General features: G+C 36.4%; 1 protein-coding gene across 7 annotated transcripts in view; it reads left to right on the top strand.

Annotated features, from left to right (window-relative positions):
* The window catches only part of LOC124370786 (protein TANC2), a 243,159-nt gene that overhangs the window by 197,186 nt on the left and 22,634 nt on the right, over nucleotides 1-23,339 (top strand). For 5 of the 7 annotated variants that reach the window (XM_046829116.1, XM_046829121.1, XM_046829087.1 and 2 more), the window contains 11 exons: nucleotides 10,115-10,297; nucleotides 10,870-10,988; nucleotides 11,770-11,869; nucleotides 13,111-13,224; nucleotides 13,405-13,533; nucleotides 14,041-14,256; nucleotides 14,790-14,918; nucleotides 18,251-18,358; nucleotides 18,990-19,244; nucleotides 20,433-20,569; nucleotides 21,979-22,098. In XM_046829116.1, coding sequence (XP_046685072.1) covers nucleotides 10,180-10,297; nucleotides 10,870-10,988; nucleotides 11,770-11,869; nucleotides 13,111-13,224; nucleotides 13,405-13,533; nucleotides 14,041-14,256; nucleotides 14,790-14,918; nucleotides 18,251-18,358; nucleotides 18,990-19,244; nucleotides 20,433-20,569; nucleotides 21,979-22,098 — 1,545 coding nt within the window. In that variant the 5' untranslated portion in view covers nucleotides 10,115-10,179. The remainder of the gene's footprint in view (nucleotides 1-10,114; nucleotides 10,298-10,869; nucleotides 10,989-11,769; nucleotides 11,870-13,110; nucleotides 13,225-13,404; nucleotides 13,534-14,040; nucleotides 14,257-14,789; nucleotides 14,919-18,250; nucleotides 18,359-18,989; nucleotides 19,245-20,432; nucleotides 20,570-21,978; nucleotides 22,099-23,339) is intronic. The other 2 variants (XM_046829102.1, XM_046829108.1) reach the window with 2 other exon arrangements.

The raw sequence follows: 23,339 nt of genomic DNA on the forward strand, positions 1-23,339 counted from the left end.
GTGGCCGTCAGGTGCAGCACTGTTGCGTCAGCACTGCAGCAGTCAGCGGTTACTGGGGCAGTCAATGGTCAATGGTCAATGGTTACTTGGTCACAATACCTACTGAACATGTACTTGTGGGTCGTGAACTGAAAGCTTAAAGTACTTTGAATGTCTCTCGGCTTGATTGTTCTGTTTTTAATCCTTACGATCTTCAGGAAGTGTGTAACATTCTTGAAATCGTACTTTCACGCAACCTGTACTTCTTTGATGTATACAAAAAGGAGATATTGAATTGCGCCTCCTCACTTTTATGAAATGTGAGGTTTGCCACTACCTCAAAAACCACTGGAGGGGGAGATGTGACCTTTATAACCCCCTCAACACTAGTTTTCACTTTTACCTACAGTGAAATTCAACCTTACAACCTTATAAGACTATAGAGTAGTGATTCTTTAGCAACTACTGGTTAAAAATTTGGTTAAGCATAATGGGACCACGAGGTCCAAACACAACATTTTGATAGCTACACCAGCACAGCATACACAGCATTTGTCTGTGGCACAGCTGTCAACTGGTGTTGTCGGGACAGCTGATATGTGGATAGCTACACCAGCACAGCATACACAGAGACATGCGCAGTTCAGGCTAGTTATTACTGGTTACTGGAACGAAAGTGCAATTTATACCTGATTGTTTGTCTATGGTACAGCTACACCAGCACAACATACACAGAGACGTGCGCGGTTCAGGCCAGTCAGTACTGGTTACTGGAATGAAAGTGCAATTTATACCTGATTGTTTGTCTGTGGCACAGCTGTAAATTTGTGTTGTCGGGACAGCTGATATGTGAATAGCTACACCAGCACAGCATACACAGAGACGTACGCGGTTCAGGCCAGTCAGTACTGGTTACTGGAATGAAAGTGCAATTTATACCTGATTGTTTGTCTATGGTACAGCTACACCAGCACAACATACACAGAGACGTGCGCGGTTCAGGCCAGTCAGTACTGGTTACTGGAATGAAAGTGCAATTTATACCTGATTGTTTGTCTGTGGCACAGCTGTAAATTTGTGTTGTCGGGACAGCTGATATGTGGATAGCTACACTAGCACAGCATACACAGAGACGTGCGCGGTTCAGGCCAGTCAGTACTGGTTACTGGAATGAAAGTGCAATTTTTACCTGATTGTTTGTCTATGGTACAGCTACACCAGCACAACATACACAGAGACATGCGCGGTTCAGGCCAGTCAGTACTGGTTACTGGAATGAAAGTGCAATTTATACCTGATTGTTTGTCTATGGTACAGCTACTACACCAGCACAACATACACAGAGACATGCGCGGTTCAGGCCAGTCAGTACTGGTTACTGGAATGAAAGTGCAATTTATACCTGATTGTTTGTCTGTGGCACAGCTGTAAATTTGTATTGTCGGGACAGCTGATATGTGGATAGCTACACTAGCATAGCATACACAGAGACGTGCGCGGTTCAGACCAGTCAGTACTGGTTACTGGAATGAAAGTGCAATTTATACCTGATTGTTTGTCTGTGGCACAGCTGTCAACTGGTGTTGTGGGGACAGCTGATATGTGGATAGCTACACTAGCATAGCATACACAGAGACGTGCGCGGTTCAGACCAGTCAGTACTGGTTACTGGAATGAAAGTGCAATTTATACCTGATTGTTTGTCTGTGGCACAGCTGTAAATTTGTGTTGTCGGGACAGCTGATATGTGAATAGCTACACTAGCACAGCATACACAGAGACGTGCGCGGTTCAGACCAGTCAGTACTGGTTACTGGAATGAAAGTGCAATTTATACCTGATTGTTTGTCTATGGTACAGCTACACCAGCACAACATACACAGAGACGTGCGCGGTTCAGGCCAGTCAGTACTGGTTACTGGAATGAAAGTGCAATTTATACCTGATTGTTTGTCTGTGGCACAGCTGTAAATTTGTGTGTTGTCGGGACAGCTGATATGTGGATAGCTACACTAGCACAGCATACACAGAGACGTGCGCGGTTCAGGCCAGTCAGTACTGGTTACTGGAATGAAAGTGCAATTTATTACCTGATTGTTTGTCTATGGTACAGCTACACCAGCACAACATACACAGAGACATGCGCGGTTCAGGCCAGTCAGTACTGGTTACTGGAATGAAAGTGCAATTTATACCTGATTGTTTGTCTATGGTACAGCTACACCAGCACAACATACACAGAGACGTGCGCGGTTCAGGCCAGTCAGTACTGGTTACTGGAATGAAAGTGCAATTTATACCTGATTGTTTGTCTGTGGCACAGCTGTAAATTTGTATTGTCGGGACAGCTGATATGTGGATAGCTACACTAGCACAGCATACACAGAGACGTGCGCGGTTCAGACCAGTCAGTACTGGTTACTGGAATGAAAGTGCAATTTATACCTGATTGTTTGTCTGTGGCACAGCTGTCAACTGGTGTTGTGGGGACAGCTGATATGTGGATAGCTACACTAGCATAGCATACACAGAGACGTGCGCGGTTCAGACCAGTCAGTACTGGTTACTGGAATGAAAGTGCAATTTATACCTGATTGTTTGTCTGTGGCACAGCTGTCAACTGGTGTTGTGGGGACAGCTGATATGTGGATAGCTACACCAGCACGGCATACACAGAGACGTGCGCGGTTTAGGTCAGTCAGTACTGGTTACTGGAATGAAAGTGCAATTTATACCTGATTGTTTGTCTGTGGCACAGCTGTCAACTGGTGTTGTCGGACAACTGATATGTGGAGAGCTACACAGCACAGCATACACAGAGACGTGCGCGGTTCAGGCCAGTCAGTACTGATTACTGGAATGAAAGAGCAATTTATACTTGATTGTTTGTCTGTGGCACAGCTGTAAACTTGTGTTGTCGGACAACTGATATGTGGATAGCTACACCAGCACAACATACACAGAGACGTGCGCGGTTCAGGCCAGTCAGTACTGGTTACTGGAATGAAAGTGCAATTTATACCTGATTGTTTGTCTGTGGCACAGCTGTAAATTTGTGTTGTCGGGACAGCTGATATGTGGATAGCTACACCAGCACAGCATACACAGAGACGTGCGCGGTTCAGGCCAGTCAGTACTGGTTACTGGAATGAAAGTGCAATTTTTACCTGATTGTTTGTCTATGGTACAGCTACACCAGCACAACATACACAGAGACATGCGCGGTTCAGGCCAGTCAGTACTGGTTACTGGAATGAAAGTGCAATTTATACCTGATTGTTTGTCTATGGTACAGCTACACCAGCACAACATACACAGAGACATGCGCGGTTCAGGCCAGTCAGTACTGGTTACTGGAATGAAAGTGCAATTTATACCTGATTGTTTGTCTGTGGCACAGCTGTAAATTTGTATTGTCGGGACAGCTGATATGTGGATAGCTACACTAGCATAGCATACACAGAGACGTGCGCGGTTCAGACCAGTCAGTACTGGTTACTGGAATGAAAGTGCAATTTATACCTGATTGTTTGTCTGTGGCACAGCTGTCAACTGGTGTTGTGGGGACAGCTGATATGTGGATAGCTACACTAGCATAGCATACACAGAGACGTGCGCGGTTCAGACCAGTCAGTACTGGTTACTGGAATGAAAGTGCAATTTATACCTGATTGTTTGTCTGTGGCACAGCTGTAAACTGGTGTTGTGGGGACAGCTGATATGTGGATAGCTACACCAGCACGGCATACACAGAGACGTGCGCGGTTTCAGGTCAGTCAGTACTGGTTACTGGAATGAAAGTGCAATTTATACCTGATTGTTTGTCTGTGGCACAGCTGTCAACTGGTGTTGTCGGACAACTGATATGTGGAGAGCTACACAGCACAGCATACACAGAGACGTGCGCGGTTCAGGCCAGTCAGTACTGATTACTGGAATGAAAGAGCAATTTATACTTGATTGTTTGTCTGTGGCACAGCTGTAAACTTGTGTTGTCGGACAACTGATATGTGGATAGCTACACCAGCACAGCATACACAGAGACGTGCGCGGTTCAGGCCAGTCAGTACTGATTACTGGAATGAAAGAGCAATTTATACCTGATTGTTTGTCTGTGGCACAGCTGTAAACTTGTGTTGTTGGACAACTGATATGTGGATAGCTACACCAGCACGGCATACACAGAGACGTGCGCGGTTCAGGCCAGTCAGTACGGGTTACTGAAATGAAAGTGCAATTTATACCTGATTGTTTGTCTGTGGCACAGCTGTCAACTGATGTTGTCGGGACAGCTGATATGTGGATAGCTACACCAGCACGGCATACACAGAGACGTGCGCGGTTCAGGCCAGTCAGTACTGGTTACTGAAATGAAAGTGCAATTTATACCTGATTGTTTGTCTGTGGCACAGCTGTAAACTTGTGTTGTCGGACAACTGATATGTGGATAGCTACACCAGCACGGCATACACAGAGACGTGCGCGGTTCAGGCCAGTCAGTACTGGTTACTGAAATGAAAGTGCAATTTATACCTGATTGTTTGTCTGTGGCACAGCTGTCAACTGATGTTGTCGGGACAGCTGATATGTGGATAGCTACACCAGCACGGCATACACAGAGACGTGCGCGGTTCAGGCCAGTCAGTACTGGTTACTGGAATGAAAAGATCAATTTATACCTGATTGTTTGTCTGTGGCACAGCTGTAAACTTTTGTTGTCGGACAACTGATATGTGGATAGCTACACCAGCACAGCATACACAGAGACGTGCGCGGTTCAGGCCAGTCAGTATTGGTTACTGAAATGAAAGTGCAATTTATACCTGATTGTTTGTCTGTGGCACAGCTGTAAACTGGTGTTGTCTGGACAGCTGATACGAATCGTGACTGGGGGAAAGTGGGATGCATCTAGTAATAACAGTCAGCCATTAATCAAACATCCCACGATAGATGGATGGCTGACTTGTTGCTAAGTGAATATACCGCACTATCTTGCAGCGTTGATAGCTTATATTAGGTTGCTTGAATTATAACTAAAGTTTATTTTCTCTTATTATTTTTGAAGATTCATATTTTTTTAATAATAATATTATAATAGCCCGGTGGGTTGTTCGACAATGTGTAAGAATGTTTGCGACCCCTATAAAAACTATGTGTTTGTAATTTTTATTTGAGTTAATCTTTTGTGGACATATCGATGAAAACCATTCATAGGTGGATATCAAGAAATATACTAAATCGATTATAAAGATTGGCCTTTGTATTGATCTAGACGAAAAACACTCAACGTATGGATTTTTCTGACGGATAGGATAGGTCAGAATAATTATAAAAATAAGTCTAAATGGACTACTCGGCGACAAACACTTTGGGCGTGGTACTTCCAGACCAATTATTCTGTCGATATGCATTCACAAGTATTTGGTAGGGGCGACCTTCTCGAGTACATCATTCACCATTTATCGTAATTGGGGAGAAGTTATCTTTTTTATGGTAAATGAAGATGAATATAATTTGGTTTTGAACGATTTGTAGGCAAACTGTCTGTTTTAAGAGCTCAGAGAAACTCATCACTACATCTAAAGACATATCGTCTGCGTAGTGAAGATTTATTTTGGAAATCGACTCGGAACTGGACCTAAGATAGGTCTTTGAGGGGCTGAAGAAACTACCACCGTCGTTAAGCATATATTTTGTAGTATATGAAAATGGTTTAATAATTAATCTCTGTTGAAGTTAAACACAATGGACACCATTAGTACCTGGGAGTAACCCTCTCTCGAACACTCACTTACATGAGCTACTCAAGATAAATATAAGTGTGAACAGTGTACAGCATATGGGTCATTTCAGGGATGGACGCCCAAGTTCTTCGTACTCCTGATCAGTGTTTTGTTTATCCATTGCTGAGTATTGTGCACTTGTGTGGCTGAATAGGGCTTATGTTTAAAAGATCGATGGCATGCTCAACAGGGTCATGAGGCCGATTAGTGTAACCTTATGGAACCAGTGCTGAGGAACATAGCTCCTCCTGACTTAATACGCTAAGGGTGCTCCTAACGGAGTTTGGTAATATCGTTTCCACTTCCACTGTACCCATTTTGTGGAACCTCCCTCGTCAAGAAAGCCGGCCGGCTTAGTTCATACAGACCATGCTTCCACACAGCTTCTCAGCTGATATCGGAGAACCTTTCGTCTAATACCAACTGGACGTCATTTTGTATCTCATTCGATGGACGATACAGTTCTTGAGTTCGGATTCGACGAAAACACCAGATGATATGGAAATGGAAGATAATTTCCTTCGGAGAGGATGGGTCATGCTTAAGCGGTTTCGAATTGGGGTGGGCAGATATAATTCATGGAAGTTTAAATGGGGCAAGATTTTTAATCAGTCATACGACTGTAAAATTAATCTTCAAACTATGAATCTTCAACACCTACTGAACAATGAGTTTGTATCCAGGAAGCTTAGTTGGTTTAAACTGTCTGTAAAATGGACCGTATACGTACATGGCTGAGTAGTTTGGAGTTAGCTCTGTGACGTGAGATGTTATAGAGCACTACAATACAAAATATAGTAATAACTAATAATAACTCATGTAAATACAATCAATGAGTAAAATAATACATGATTTAGCAGGTTATCTCAGCATACGATACCAAATACCAATATAAGTCGCCTTGCAAGTGGCTATATCTAACAATCCAATGAATAAATTTGACCGTAGGATTGCTAGTATTCAAAGATATTATAATTAATAAGTAACCTCTTTGAACATCGGATATTAATGCGTCTAAAGCGGATAAAACGCACGTTTGTCTAAAAAAAGAGGAATCGAATGACCACATTGGCTGTTACGAGGCGACTACTCCGTTTCTTTTTATTATTCGTTATACTGCACTTATTTATTAGACGTAGATCAATTACCACGAATAAACTTATAATGATAGAACAGTATTATGTTATAAAGTGCACATTATAGCTCACTAATAGATGAAGGATTACCGTATGCTCATAATATATTTACTATCGGAGTTTTACTTTTTCCCTCAAATACTTATTAGCTATAACAGACTGTAAGAACAACTGTTATGTAAATTGTGAATTCCTTTTAAAATTAAGAATATAGTATAATCTAATCGAATTATATTAATCGCGTTTAGTACATCCAACTTCGATATTCATTTCGATTGTTATTCATTAGGTGTTGTATTTTATTCAATTTCAACATGTTCATGTAATATTATACTAGAGCGCGCGGTGATAATCGCGACGCGATCTAGTCGGCCTTGCTTGCCTGCCGCACCTGCACAGCTGATGTCACCTCGCCCACGCGCGTGCGCGAGCCCGCGTTTCCGGTAACAGTTTATGACATATTGACATTTTACATCTCCGTTGCGCTCGCCAGGCACCCACTCACTGCCTTCAGACTGTAACACGCCTATCCTTGTCTTCGATGTTTACAGCATACCTCGTGACACTTGACTTTTTACTTTATTGTGTGTTCTTGTCAACTATGATTTCATTTAAAGAAGCGCGTTTAAAATTAATAATTGAAAATGTTATTTCTAATGGAACGCACACCTCATGCTGAACAGCTTATTATTAGTTTGTTGTTAACCAGTCATGAGTTTTAGACAATGGATAGGTTGCGTTGGTGGCGCAATGGCTGCAAAAATTGGCGAGAAGTAGCGGCGCCCAATCTCAGGAGATGACTTAACAGGCTGTAATCGCGTCAGATGATAGCCTGTGAGTTGCGAACATACCACGGCAAAGGTCAGGTTAGGCAATAGTCTTCCGACACCCAGCGGCGGTAGCAGCGCTACTTCTCACACTGCAAGCTGTGATTATGGTTACAAGTGCAATGCAATACTATTTCGTACAAAATGTGAATTGAAAGAAAACATTTTTCTTATTTGTTGAATCCCCGTATTTAATTGACGATTCTTTGTTGTATTTGCAACAAATAATCTGATTCAATAGGCATTGTCCTGTTTTGATCTTAGTCTACAGTTTTATTGGATTAGGCAAATATTGATAGACTTAATGAAGCTAGCATTAAAAGAGTGGTAGAAGGTGACAGATGATTATAGTATTTCAACTGGAGAACTTACACCACTGACTAATGAAGTTACATCACAAACTAGATCAGTTACAACACTAGCTAGAAAACTTACTTCACAACTAGATAAATTAAATTATCAGCTATACATTTTACATCATAAACTAGACGAACTATTCAACTTAAATCTCAAATTTAAACGTAGTTGTGTAGTCCAGTAACACCACAAGCTAGACATCCTACACTAGATGAATTACACCATCAGCTAGACAACTTCACGTTAAAACATAATTTACACCACCAACTATTCTAATTAATTAAATAGCATTATAACAGATTTAGAGATGTGGTTTTTTTTATTATACACAGACCTTTAACGTAAAGTGACATTTATAGAGTTGCTTTCACCTTCATGTATAACCCTAAAATTAATTACAGTTAACAAATCAAGAATCATGTCAGTGAACACACTAAACATAAATATCAGAACATAAATGTTAAGGGCCAACTCATTACTATGAACTTGTACACTACGAAAAGATTAAATTCAAAAACCTCAACACAGGAGTAGTCAGAAACACTCACCCTCAATTCCAGGAATACCTGCTAAGGAGTAATGTTTGATATTATTTAAAATATTTAAACTCTTTTTCCATGTTTTCTCAAATTAAATGATCCCAACTCATCACAGTTTACTAGGAAATAAATAGGTGACATAGAGCATTTTGGATAATAAACAATCCTTCGGCTTAGTGTCAAAGATGTAGGTAGATATTGTTACAAATGATATATTAATATGATTTGTTTTAGAAATACGGGATTAAAACTTTCCCTAAAGACAAAGACCCATAAATAACAGAGCTGTGAATTTTAATGTGCTGCCATATTGGAACAAAATGACACAATGATAGAACAATTATTTTAGATGTGACATTTATAGATCAATTTTTATACCCAGTTTGAACTTGTTTAGGAAATAAAAGAAGTTGTAATTGTTTTAAACTTGAATGGCCACTATATTAGAAACAAATTGGTGTACCAAATTTGAACTTGTTTTGGATTTTTGTGGTTAAGTTATAATTTAAAAGCCACGTTATGCAGCAGATATTTATTTATATACTAGCAGTTACACATGGTTTCACATGCAATTTCATAGGTTTTGCACCTTTGTGAGCATTTCTGGTTTGAATGATTTATATTTCCGATGCCAATGTTGAATTTGCCTTCTTGTCACAATCAAGAATATATATGTTAAAAATGTATACTTATGGCCATTGCAATTTACTCCGGTCTTAGTACTTTTTGCTCCATAGTTGATTTTACCTTTTTCCCTGTCAAGAAAATATATATATACATACACAGTTCTGAGAAGCTTACTTCTGTCAAAATACAACTACGATAGGTTTCATTACCATCTTTAAATGCATAATAAGATTTACACTAATTTATTTTTTATATCTGCACTGCTAGCAGTTACCTTCTAGTAGCAGTAGGCGTTTAACGTGTATGACCACTGCTGGTTCCAGTGAATTATATTTCCGACGTCTATGTTAACTTAGTCATAGAATGTTGCCACAATCAAGAAAATACGTTAACAAACTAATATTTAAGGCATTTCTAATTTACTTTATTCTTAGTTTTTTTTTTGTTTAGAGCTGAAATTGTTACGTTAGTTCAAACGCACAGTACAGCAAACTTTCATCTAGCATAGTTCTTGTCAACTGCTTCAAAGGCAGTGTTCTGAGTCAAATTCTGACCATCTTGTGTTTTAGGACATTTTATAAGGTAGATTTCTAAGGTAGAGTACTTACCTAATCACTGAAATCTAAAATCTCTATGAAAACCAATTGTTACTTCATAGCAAACTTACACACTACAAAGTAAAAGTACTACCTTGAAGACAATTTGCAATAGGCTGATTTTGTGTACAAAATATAACTAAAATAATTTATTTATTACCAATATTTTGTTTTTCCAATTTAATTAAAATCACTCTCCCCAAGCTTCCTACCTACCAACACTTCCTCTGTCACATTCCATTTGACTGACTTGAGTGTTATTCTGTGCAGATCTTGCAGCTATCCGCAAGCTCCTCGAGTCTGACTCGACCTCCGGTCTCTGTCCCAGCTGCAACATGCCGTTTGACAAGGGCAAGAAGAGGAAGCTCATAGATACTTGCGGCCATGAGCGCTGCTACTCATGCATGTTCCGTAATGAGGCCTGCCCTCTCTGTACCGGTGACGATCCCGATGGTAAGTAGCCAATCTACTAATAGCTTATTAAGTTATCATTGAGCTAAACACAGTGTAGTAACTAAGCAAACCCACTACCAAGTTCTGATTACATTTAAGGCAAAACATAGTACCCAACCTGGTAAAGAAGTTTTTTAAAGCTCAGTATTAGAAAACTGACCACATCTAACTTGTAATCAAATTTTCCAAAATATATAGAGAGTAGGTGTAATAAATAGGGACCTATAAGCAATATACAACTGAGATATAAAGTGTAGCATACGATTTGAAAGGACCCGACAAGGTGCTGTACAACTCTGATATGTGATGTATTTGACGATACATTTACATGTGTTGTAATGCATTTTACTAAGAGTATCAGGTCTGTGAGGGCTCCACAGGACCTGTTCAACTCTAAAATGGTATATATCAAGATGATATATTTATTTACTAGTTCTGCTGTACAACTCTTGATATGAAATGTACTATTGATGTATAGTGCTTTCTGCTAAGAAAGCATCAGGTCTGAGGGGATCCTAAAGTGATGCAATCCTTGTAATGTGTACTAAATAGTTCATTCACTGTTGTTGCAGTGCTTCCTGCCAAGAAAGCATCAGGTCTGAGAGGATCTCACACAGCGCTGTGCAATTCGGACATGAAGGGCTCTCGGCCTCAAGTCAAAACCAACGGCCACTTCACCACTTACATGCAGGTGAGAACATGCATTTACCTTGTTCACTGTACCAGATGGGTGTGACAGTTGAGTTTTAAACATAATTTGGATCCTGATAGTTTTAAAATTTTTTTAATAAATGATACTAAATCTACATTACATATTATGACTATGTACGAAAAAAATTGATACAATCAGGCTAAGTATTAATACTTATAATCTATCGTTATTGTTGGAAGTGTTTTGGTGTTATGGTTGACAAGAATTGAACTTGCTGCAAGTCAGTTTGTCATCACGTAATTTCTCTGTTAATATACTTGTATATTATATATATGGATGGATATACAAAGTAGTTAAAAGTCAGGTCCCTCTGTGCAGAAAGGAAATATATGTAGGTTTTAATATGTCATTAAAATTTGTATCCTGAAAAACTAGACAATTTTTAAAAAGATCTGAGAATTTTCACAACATTTTAGGGTTTTCTCAAAACATATTTGTTAATAATTCTAAATTAAAAAAAAAAGTTAGTTGCATTTTCTGTTGCGGATTACCTTATACGTAATTTTTAACACACTGATATAAAGTTTTATTTACCACTAAATGTTTCCTAATTTTTCAAAAAATTAGAAGAGATAATTTTTATCACCATGTGTACTGAACATTTAATGCAAAAATTTTCAAAAAATATTTTAAAATATATCTAAAAAAGTTAGGAATACTAATTAACACATAGGCATTTGCCAAGGAGTCTATATTGGGTCATAATAGTCAGGTTTCCTGTGGTCTAGTGGACAAAACTAACAATTTGTTCTGCCCTCAGACAAGGAACAATGAAGGCACGCAGGACTGGGTCTCTCCGAGCCGACTGCCCAGACCTGGCAGATCCGATACCTGTTGTAATACGAACACCATGACACAGAGTAAGTTGTATTAAACTCACAAAAGAGTAAATTTGAATAAAATGTAGAAGGCATACAGGTCTGCTGTGACCTAGAAGGTTCAATATATGATCTAACATCAATGCCATGATCAAATTTGAAATATCGGATTCGTAGGTCTCTACATGATGTACCTGGTAGATTTAATACCTGATGTAAGATTGAAGCCAAGGGCAGCTTGGATACCGTACAGAAGATACTAGGTCTCTCTGACATGGCTGCGACATAGCAGCTTCAATGCTTGATGTAACAAGTCAGCGCTATGGGCAACTTTAATATAAAAGTTACCAAGTCACTCCTAGCAGAATCATTGATGTTGTGTACATAACAATGTCATGGTCATCTTTGTTTGTATGTAAAAGGTTAATATGTTTCTCTAGGATGTCTCTTTTGTCCCAGTAGATTCAATAGTAGATATAATATAATGCCATGTGCAATTTTGGTATTAAAGGTATTAGGCCTCTCCGGGATGACTGTCTTTACCTAGCACACCTATTGTAACATCAATGCCATTGTGTAATAGGTATCTCCAGGATCTAGCAGATTTAATATATGTGTTGTAACACCAAAGCCATGTGCTACTAAGTCTCTGCAGAACCACTGCTGTGGACTTAAAATATTCAATTCCTAATGTAACATCAGTGACATCAGTTCTCCAGGACTAATGCCCTGATCTAGCAGATTTAATACTTGAAATGCCATGGGAAACTTTGGAGGATTCATCCTAGTTTCTCAAGGATGACTGAGTGCTCTGAACTAACAGATTTAATACCAGACGTAACATTAATGGCTTGAGCATTTTTAGTATAGAAAATATCCTAAGTGAAGAGCCATTTAAAATATTAATAATTATTACATTTTTGTTTTTGTAGTGTTAATATTGCTTGTGATTAATTATTGCTGATATGTTTAAATCATTGCTTATTTGTTTCAAATCTAATAATATATTATATTTAATAGTTGTTTATAAAAGGTTATATGGATACATGAGTAATTAATGTAACTTAACTTGTCATGAATAAAATCGTCAGAGACTATCCACCAATGTATTTTGGATAGGATAGAGGTATGATACATAACTCAAAAAATGGGACTTTAAAACCTTTGCATCTAATAGAAAAGTTTGTAATAAGCAAAGTAATAAGATGCTACTCCTTGTTGTAAGTTTTCATACATACATTTTTTTGTATCCAATAAATGGCTAAATAATAATATTTGTGCAGGTTGTCCAACGCCACCTCAAATCCGTAAGAAGTTTTTTCTTAGTCCAAAGTCACTGCGGAGTTCATGGGGTCTTCGAGGATCATCTAGAGTACCTGCTGACAATGCACTCTCTGGTGAGTCATCTGTCAGTACTGTCTGTATAGCAATTGGATTCCAACAAAATTGTATTAGAATGTAAATGTGTGAACAAATATTTTGATTTCCACAGTATTTTTCAAGTAGGAATTTCAAAAAAGTTTCAATTATTAACTGACAAAATAAGACAATAATGATCAATGATGTTCATATGACAGTGATCATTTCACCCACGGCAGCTGCGATGCCTGACAATCGTCGTTGGTCGTCAGTTGTTCTCGACAAAATAAAGTCGCTCTGGTTCGTCGGAGGTGTATCAGCCATGACTGGGCTCAACCAACTTTCAGGCAATGCTCCGTGTGGTTTTGTGTGTAAAGTAGAGGTAGTTTGTTGGCTTTCACTCTCCCTCTTCCCCTCTTTAGTTTGAGCACAGTTGAGGACAAAAAAGAAATTGATTTATAACAAATACTTTCATTTCGATTCAGCACAGTCTTACCTTTCCTCAAGCATGTTCAATGGATAATATATGTTATATGGTTTGAAATAATGTTTGTTTTTTCTTTCATTTTGTGTGCTTGATGAAAATATGACACAATTAAATCACAATACCGAAAATGCACCATTTAAAATCTTTCTGTGGCATGAACAAAATATAATACAGCATGGTTTAGGATGTAAAATCTAAATTAATTGTAGTAATAATAAATTGGTTTTAAAATGTGATTGAAAAAATCAAATAGACAAAAGAATTTAAACTGTTCAGGAGGTTTTAGTTTGCAGAAAAAGTTTGATGGTATAGAAGTAAAATTATTATGTAATTTAAATCAATAATGTTGACTCATATGATGGTGTAGATGATGAGGGAGGCAACATCAAGCCTGTCTGCCAGCCCAAGAAGAGCTCCCAGAGTGACCTCTACATGAGGCTGGGTCTGCTGTTGGGCGATAATCCACGGCGGAGCAGGTCTGCCAATCGTAGCTCCCACAGCCATGACTCCATCTCGTCCTTGGCAAGCCTGGAAGCTGGAACTCTTGCATCTTCCAACACCAGCCCTGTCTCCACCCTCACAGGTCAGTCTCCTGTCTTGTCAGTTTAGTTAGTATTGTGTGACTAGTTGTAAATTCTACTGATCTCTGAATACAGTAAGTTAAGTTTTCTATAAAGTAAGATATATCTTTTCGCTTTTTTCACAATTGTTTGATTGCAGAATTTTAAACATTCCTAGCAAAGATTAGTTTAAACAGTGATGGGGTTAGCACAAGTTACTGAAAAGAATCAATTAAAATATATCTTCAACCAATTAATTAGATATATAGTTGTGCAATTAGCTATTTGTGTTCTTATCTCCCTTACAAAGTCCAAACTTACTTTCTGACATTAAAGACTGTTTTCTTACATAAGTGAAGATGGTTTATCTGTGTTTTATCTCTAATGTTCAATTAAAAAGCATCAATGAACTCATATTTGCTTGAAGTTCTAAAACAATTTTTTTCTACTGACTCCTCACATTTCTCTTCCTCAATCAGGAACCTCAGTAAAATCCTGATACAACTAAATTAGTTGTAGTTTAGAGTTGTACTCATAGACAGTTTGGGTACTTCAGGTTCCTCGGAAGCTGATGCCCACCGAAACATGAAGGAGCCATCCTCTGACAGTGTCGGCTCTCTCATGTCCATGTCTGGACACAGCAACTGCTCCTCCAGTCCACTCAGTCGTCGCCACTCTGTCACCAGTCAGTATCCATTTATCCTGTCGTTCCTTAATATTTTCACTTAATTACTGTAGTTCATATAGATTATAACAGTAGATAACATGTAGTAAGTTAGCTTCTAAAAAGTAGGCATCTTGACTGTTTGTTTCTTTTCTATTTGTGTAACATTTACTGTAGTGGTGTGAATTAAAATTACACAACTTCAGATGTTTTAAATTATAGTAAATATTACAGTTTATCACTACAACAGTATTTAAAACTCATTGATAATTTTTATAAATTGTAAACATTGCAACATGAATATATATATTATACAATTTCAAATATAAGTATAAAAATATATTATTTAAAACAGAAGTAGCACTATTACTGATAATGATATAACATATTTCCCTGGAACTAATTTCTTACAAATGTGAGTTCCTTTACACTAATATTATGAGTTTTAAATCAATATTAACACCTTCACTGGGACACATTACTGAGTGATCTTAAGTTACTTGAGTTTAGAAAGAATTACTAAAACAGAAAACATGTTTAATTGATTATTAAAGGTATAAATGTTTTTAAATAAAAAATATGCTCAATGATGTGAAGTAAGTATTTTTTAAGGGACCAAGGAGAATTTTGATCAAAATGAAAAATACAAATACAGAAAACCTCAGGTAACAATGTTTAAGTGTACTGAGGGATATCTATTATGTTGCACTTTAGGTCTGAGTTACAGAGATAGCACAGGTTCAGATCCTATCTGTGACCTTTGAAACTTTTTATCTGTACCATCAACCTTGTATTGTATCATTCATCCCCTTATTCTGTTTGATAAGATCCACAGGCCAATGACCCATGAGGATAGGCAGAATAAGGCTTAACAGGAGATTGGCCTCTCCTTTAAAAAAAAAAAACTGACTGTTATGATGAACAGTAATCAAAGCAGTTAATGTACAGATTTGACAACATTCTTATGTAAAGACATTGCTTGTTGTTCATTGGAAACATTGCAGTAAACCAAACTAGCAGACATTATTTTCTGATTATGAGTTGTGCCCCATCAGAAGTCAAGAAATAGATAGATATTTTATCTCACCATATTCATACAGATGACATGATACTGATATATCTGATATCAATTCAGTTGTTCAAGATATTTGGTATTCCATCTGGGTATATTTGACCAAACTATTTGATAAATCTGTAGATAGACAGTTGCCCTTGTTATTTTGATATCTCGTATTAGTACCATTGACCTTGATATCTGATACTTCATATCACATACAGTTGATTGATATTTTGGTTATAATAGAAATTATATTCTACTACAGATATTCATATCAATAGAAGCAACCTCTTTTAGGCCACTCAGTAATAAAACCTCAAACAGGTAACAATGTATTATGTACTGACATTGTATAACAGTTGTAAAGATTTTCATAATCCTGTTGGTATAAAAAAAACTATTCAACCTATACTTGATGTTTGGAAACTACCTAGTTGTGTTTAGAAAACTACAAGAATAAAAATATTACTTTCCATTTATTATTCAATTTAAAAATCATTAAATTTGTAAAAAAATCTCTAGTTTATAGAAACAAATACAAATTAGTGTATTTCTCTTGTATGAAAGGCTTAATAATAAATATAAACAAAATTGTAGTGATACAAATGTACAGCATTTTTCAATATGTGTCATAATAATTTTAATTCTCTTTTTTACATTGTTACTTATATAAATTGATTGTTCAAAAGTTGCTTTTGTGTTATTTATAAAAACAAACAAAAATTAAAAGGCTTAGCTGGAAACAAAATTTATTTGATAATTATTACTGTTCTATTAATTAATGCTAATTAACTAAATAAAATAAATTCAATTACATAATTATGTAATTTGTTTATTTTTTGTTAAAAACTAATTTTCCTGATATTTGTGTAACCTCAAATATCTTATGTTAAATCTCATGAAGAAGTTGAATTTTAAACATTCTATATAGTACCCTGGATTGAGACTAAATGCCTGATACAACAGCAGTATGTTGAGCTGGACTGTAACACACAAATCTCATTAACCCGGGAACGGTCACCCTGTTAGATTTTTTTCTAACATAACTAATCGTTGTATTGAAAATTTTTTTATCTACAGTCCTAGGCGATTGAGAGCCTAGGTATGTGTCCTTTACTATATAAGACGCCTTTTGCACGTGTTTTTCCAATGACTCATTCAGCCGGAGGGGTGGGGGTAAGATTGGAAGTGGGGCGCGCTCGGACCCGCAGTCGGATCGGAATCTAACGCTCGACCGGATACGTACTGCCTATTGTTAAATTTTTTCTAACGGTGCGACCTTTTATGTCAGTGTATATTTCATTTTGTGTTGTTGTTTTGAGTGCTGTTCTTTGTAATTTATTTAATTTAGTTTAGTGCAATGGCTAATAAATCGCATGAAGCCCTTATGTTGGGATGGATTGATGAAGTTGAGGAGAGTGAGCTTGACAACTGCGATTCTATGAATGAAAGTGATGCCCAGACTGAATACTCGGACCATAACACAAATACAGACCAATCAGATTGTGAAATTGTGTTACGACAAGAAGACACTGTGCAAAAGGAAATAAAACATTCACAAGCTGCAACTGCACCTTTAGCTTCGACATCAAATATTCAATATGTACAAGGGTCAGCCTATGTATTATGTAGGGAAAGATCCATACACTAAATGGTTGGTTCACAAGCCTACAAACATTCGCAATACCAAAACTACAAAGGAAAACATTATTATTTCATTACCTGGAGTCAAATCAGTGGCAAAAAACAAAGTGACTCAATTAGATTGCTGGAAAGTATTTTTTCCAGACGAAATGATTCATTCGAATACTAATTTGGACTAACAAAGAACTTCTATCAATATATTAGGACCTTCAGAGAATATTCCAATAACTAATTAATTGATACTTGGTATAAGAATACGTTTGAAAAGCTGTAAAACAAAAGGAGTCAGATGTTAGATTTTTTCTATACGCGCGACCATTTACGTAAAATATCTAGGGTGACTTCTCCCGGGTTAAATGTAGACATCTGACATACCAGCAGTCGGTCAGAACCAGTTCAACCTTTACTTCACTCCCCTTTCCTACATGTTTTTAGTTTAGAAACATTGTAATTGGTTTTTGCTGCCTGAAAACTCATAAACTAGGAGTGTACAGTAACCTATTACTTTTACTATGGAGTGTTCATTCCTAATTTGTTTATTAGTAAATAAGTAATTTCAACATGAAACTGGGGAAATGATGATACAGAGGTGAGTGAGTGTTGTGTGTTAGTCTAACACTAGAGTGTGTCTGACCTAACCTCGCATGTACAGCCACCCAACCTGGTCACATCGAGGAGTTGACAGCATTCCGCAACAGACGTCAGTCCATCAGACGCTCTGCTCGCTCCGGTTCTGTCAAGGGACCTATTGATCCTAAAGGTACATTTTCATTATTTCAGATTTATATAAACTTTTCTTTTAACCTTATTGACATAAATGAATATCCAGTTGTAATGTGTGGTTTAGACCCCACAGATGAATTATTTCTTGTAATTTTAAGTTGTTCTGAAACTACTATACTTATTATGATAAATTTAAGTAATGAGAATGTAATATTATAGTGTCTGCATTAAAAACAATGTTTCTAAGTCAATAATACTAAAAACATTAGATAAAAATTATAAAATTCTTAATTGTTTACATAGTAAGAAAATTTTTTTATGATTTTTTATAAAAATCTATAGAGTATTCTAGCATCGACCTGGTAGACATATGCAATGTCCCAGCTTGTGTGTAATGTTTTTTAAGGATCAAATTTTGTAAATATTGGGAAAAACAATTAAAGCTCTATGATTAATCAGTGGCTTTCTTGCATTTTGTTCTGAATTTTGTATTTAATTCATCAATCAAAATATTTGGTCAATCGCTACAACCTTTAACGAGTAAAAATATGTTATAAATATTATGGGATCCATTAAAATAATTTTCCACAACTTATTTCTAAAATATTGGTTTATAACCATAACTGATAGTATGTACGCTGATAGTATACTGTTTACTATGTGTTTAGTGAGGTTTGCGCAATACCGTACACAGCAGCTGACGTTGAAGCCTCTGTTCTTCGAAGTGCCACTGCAGGAACCAGACCCACTGTTTGTCGGCCGGCACTGGCTGGTACGTCGACTGGAGGAAGGGCTGGCAGCACAGGGACCCGGTGCACTGCTCACTGGTTTGCCTGGTACTGGCAAGACAGCATTGCTGCTGGAACTGGTAGATTACAGTTGTTTTGGCCGTCGTCATCATCGTGACCAATCCTACAAGCAAGGTTAGTTAATATTTTGTGATGAATGGTATTTAAATACAATTCTTCAGCAACTTTGTTTAGAATTGTAATTAAAGATATAAGTTCTGAGTCAATTTATTACTGTTACCTAACCAATAAGCATGAATATTTTTTGTGTCAAGGAAAGAAATTGTTATTTTGTCAACCTGACACAGAAGTTAAATACATGAGGACAACATGAGGTGACAAAGGACACCAATTCTCTATAGTATGATAATGGATTTTCCTACTGTAACATTTTCCTCTACTTCCAATGTTAATAACCTATTTTTAAACCTAATGCGCAATTGGCACACTTCATCTTTAGTAATTGCACTGTTTCCATACACTTCACTCACACAATTGCTGAAAAAATGTCAATGGTGTATAGTTTTTTGAGAACAAAAGTCTTACTAATGAGTGAACCTCACTACTTATGGAGTTTTCCTTGAGGCACACATTTCTAAGCTGTAAAATAATGAGAAATGACATAAAACTCACTAGTATGGCTACATACTGACTGAAAGGAAGGAACACACAAAACCACAATGTCCATGCTAGCTCCACATAGTGGCTACGCTGAATATGTAATCTACTTACTGTGCTGTAACTGTCTTTGATCCATGCCATATTTTCAATAGCCCAAGAATGTTTGAAAGATAACCACTGATAAGAAAGTTCTAACAATAGTGGTAATAGTAAAATAATTGTTAATACCCTGGTGTAATAATATTTGCTTGGAGGGATATATAACTCCTTTTTATATGATCTATGAAGAAAAACAATGTAAACTATTAGAATCCTTATAGCTTTACAATTCAGCAGTAAACAATACAAATTATTTTTTATTATATTTATAATAGTACGGTAACTAGTTAAGTTTCCATTTAAACTCAATTTCTAGTCCACAATGCAGTAGATATTTTTATCTTATTCTGGCTGTGGGTGTGAGCAAATTAAATGAAATTGCACATTACTTATGTACCTAATAACTCCTGATTGCAACAGTATATCATGACTTAGTGTAAGCCTATGTAACAAAACAATTAGAAAACAGTTGTGTGACAGGTTTTTGTTTTAGTAGGCAGCTTGCTTGCAAGGTGCATAACCGCTAAATTTAGTTCCAGTCCTAATGTAAGTCTTTTGCCTCTTGCTCATAAGATGCATGCAAATATATGATTTTTCCAACAGAGCTGTATGTGTGTAATGGCAAGGACAGGCCAGCTCAATCACCTAACACCTCACAGAGTATCTACTGCCAGATCAATCTAGTCTCCGAGAGGATAAAACACCTTGCATCACATGTTGTCGCTTACCATTTCTGTCAGGTATGTTTTACTAGTTATATAGCTAATTCTAATTACAGTTAATAATTTATTTGTTTTTCAAATTGACCATTTTTTTCTGTAAATGTTAATAATTCATGTGTCCTTTCAAATTGGCTTTCAATAATAATGAAGGTTAAACAAAAAAATTGTTTGTAAAACTCTAACAGTCAATAAGTTACGGAGACCTAAGCTGACGTTGCAAGACTGATTACACTTTTAAATACTTGCATTATCCGAAGAGACTATAATCATTAATATTAATTTGACATAAGTTGTAGGGCAACAAAAATTGTTTAGTATGGGTATCAAAATAGGTTAGTGACAGCCTTACTATCCCAATTCAACTGCCACCAAAACTAGCATGTCTAACAGTCAATTCCTCTCGTAGGAGAAATTTTTCTACCAAGTTTGGTTCTCATTCCTAATCTTTTTTAATATATCTATTACTGACATTTCTGGAACACTGTGCAGAAACCCAACGATATTGCTATTGTGTCACATTACAGAGATGAACATACAATGGAAACTTGCAGCCAACCTTGCTGTTCCCAATCATCATTTTCCCACCTTGTATTTAAAACCCAACTCTTCTAAAACTGATGTTGCCTGCATCCACCACAATAACAGTGTGGCTAACAATCATAAGACTTCATTTAGTGGCATAGAGCTCAAACTTAATGAGCATACACAGTAATTAGGAAACACTCTAGAATAGTATCTTACCTTCAAGAAGCATCTGAAAATGGCATCATGCAGATTAAAGATTAGGATTATTGTAACAATTAATTGGATAAACTTAGGGAATGAAAACAAATGTCTTGCGAACATCAATGTGTCAATGATATGGTGGAATCTTTTTTACTAATTCCAGCTGGATGGCAATTTGGAATTTGTTTCGTGGGCAAAACAACATCTCGATAGCTGTTTTAACCCGACAAAGAGCCTAATAGAATAAGTCTTCTCAGGTGGGAATCGTCTTTGATTAACCACTTTTATATTGGAGTTAATTAGAAGAACTACTGGAAATGGGGCAGGCCGAAGAACAGTCCTGCGATTTTGGAATGGCCAGACAGGAGATGATTCACATTTTGAATGAGTGTGATCCTTTCTTGAAAGATTAATTAACAGAAATAAATATGGTTAGCCAGAAAGCTTTTCAGTGGATTAAAGAGTATGATTTGGCTCTGTGACAAAGATTTTCTTTTTTAACCTGAACCAAATTTGTTTTACTCCTATAAAACTATCCTGTTGACACAATTAAAAAGAGTCTCACTAAAAACCTTTAAACAATATTTAAATCAAATTTTACCGCAGTTTGATATTTCTGTTTTTACTTGCTTGAGAACCTATTTTCATTAAACTGCAATTTGTTTTGTCATAGTTTGTAAAAAAAGTGTTCTCAATTTCAGGCGGACAACAATACAACGTGTCTGGTTCCTGACTTCATCCACTCCATAGCAGCCCAACTGTGTCAGGCACCTCAGCTTTCTGCTTACAAAGACTATCTTCAGAGCGAACCTCACTTGCAGGTATTGTAACTGGTTGGAACTTGTAATTTTAAATAGTTATACTTAAAAATTTTAGAAATAAGAAGAAGAAAGTGAATATAAAATCACAAATATTGTTAACATGTATTGGTTAGGCAGCCATATTGAATTAGACAATTTTATTTGTGAAGGTGTGTCAGAGTTAATTTAACAAACAATAAAATATTTATTCAAGATTCAAACATTCTTTATTCATATTATGTACAAAGGTACAATAAATAGCGTCAAATTACAAATGGTCAAGACTTAATACTAGATAGGACTTTAATATAGATTTTATTTATATTAAAATATATTATGTTATACCAAACATAGAATGGCCCCTCCTAGATTCCTTACAACAGTTAGGTCAGAATTGCTTAATTCTAGCTGAGAAAATATTCATCTAGCGAATAAAGAGATAAATTTATTAAATAATCTTTCGCTTTAGATTTGAATTTAGATAAATTATTTTCCAGTAAAATATGCCTTGGTAGCATATACAAAAACTTTGTTCCCATATATTTAGTTTTTTTCTTAAAAAAATCTAAATGATGTGTTTCAACCTGTCTATTTAATCGAGTGTTGTGAATATGATTATTTACAGATAAAATCGGGTCAAAGTTCTGTTTCATAGTTCAACGTAAGTCATAGTTTCTAAAATATAGAGCCCATATACAGTTAATATTTTTAGATTAGCAAAAAGATGTTTAACTGAGTCTTCTCTTTTTAATTTGCACATAATTCTTAATGATTTCTTTTGTTGTATTAAAATTCTATCTAAATTTCCCTTTTTTGTTGCTCCATATATGCTTATCCCATAAGCAAGATGTGAGTGAACTAAAGAAAAATATATTATTTTTAATGTTTCCAAGCTACAGTACTTTGCCAATTGTCTCAGAGCAAATAAGCCTGTTGACATTTTGCCTACCACATGATCAGTGTGCTTGTCCCAACTTAGGTTTTCGTCAATTAAAAGCCCTAAAAATTTTGTTACTTCAACTTGTTCTATTATTTCGTTATTTATAGCTACTTGTGGGTTTATTTTATTCCTTGTTTGTTTTGTACAAAATGATATAAAATTAGATTTACTTGAGTTTAGTAGGAGATTTTTATGATCCAAAAATTCTTTGACAATTGACAAAGTAATAAATGATGAAACTTCAACATTTTCTTTAGTGTCTCCTGATATTGTTATATTCGAATCGTCAGCAAACAAACAAACAAACATCTCAAACTGTTTT

This window comes from Homalodisca vitripennis, chromosome 1, assembly GCF_021130785.1.
Source record: "Homalodisca vitripennis isolate AUS2020 chromosome 1, UT_GWSS_2.1, whole genome shotgun sequence".
Lineage (NCBI taxonomy): Eukaryota > Metazoa > Arthropoda > Insecta > Hemiptera > Cicadellidae > Homalodisca > Homalodisca vitripennis.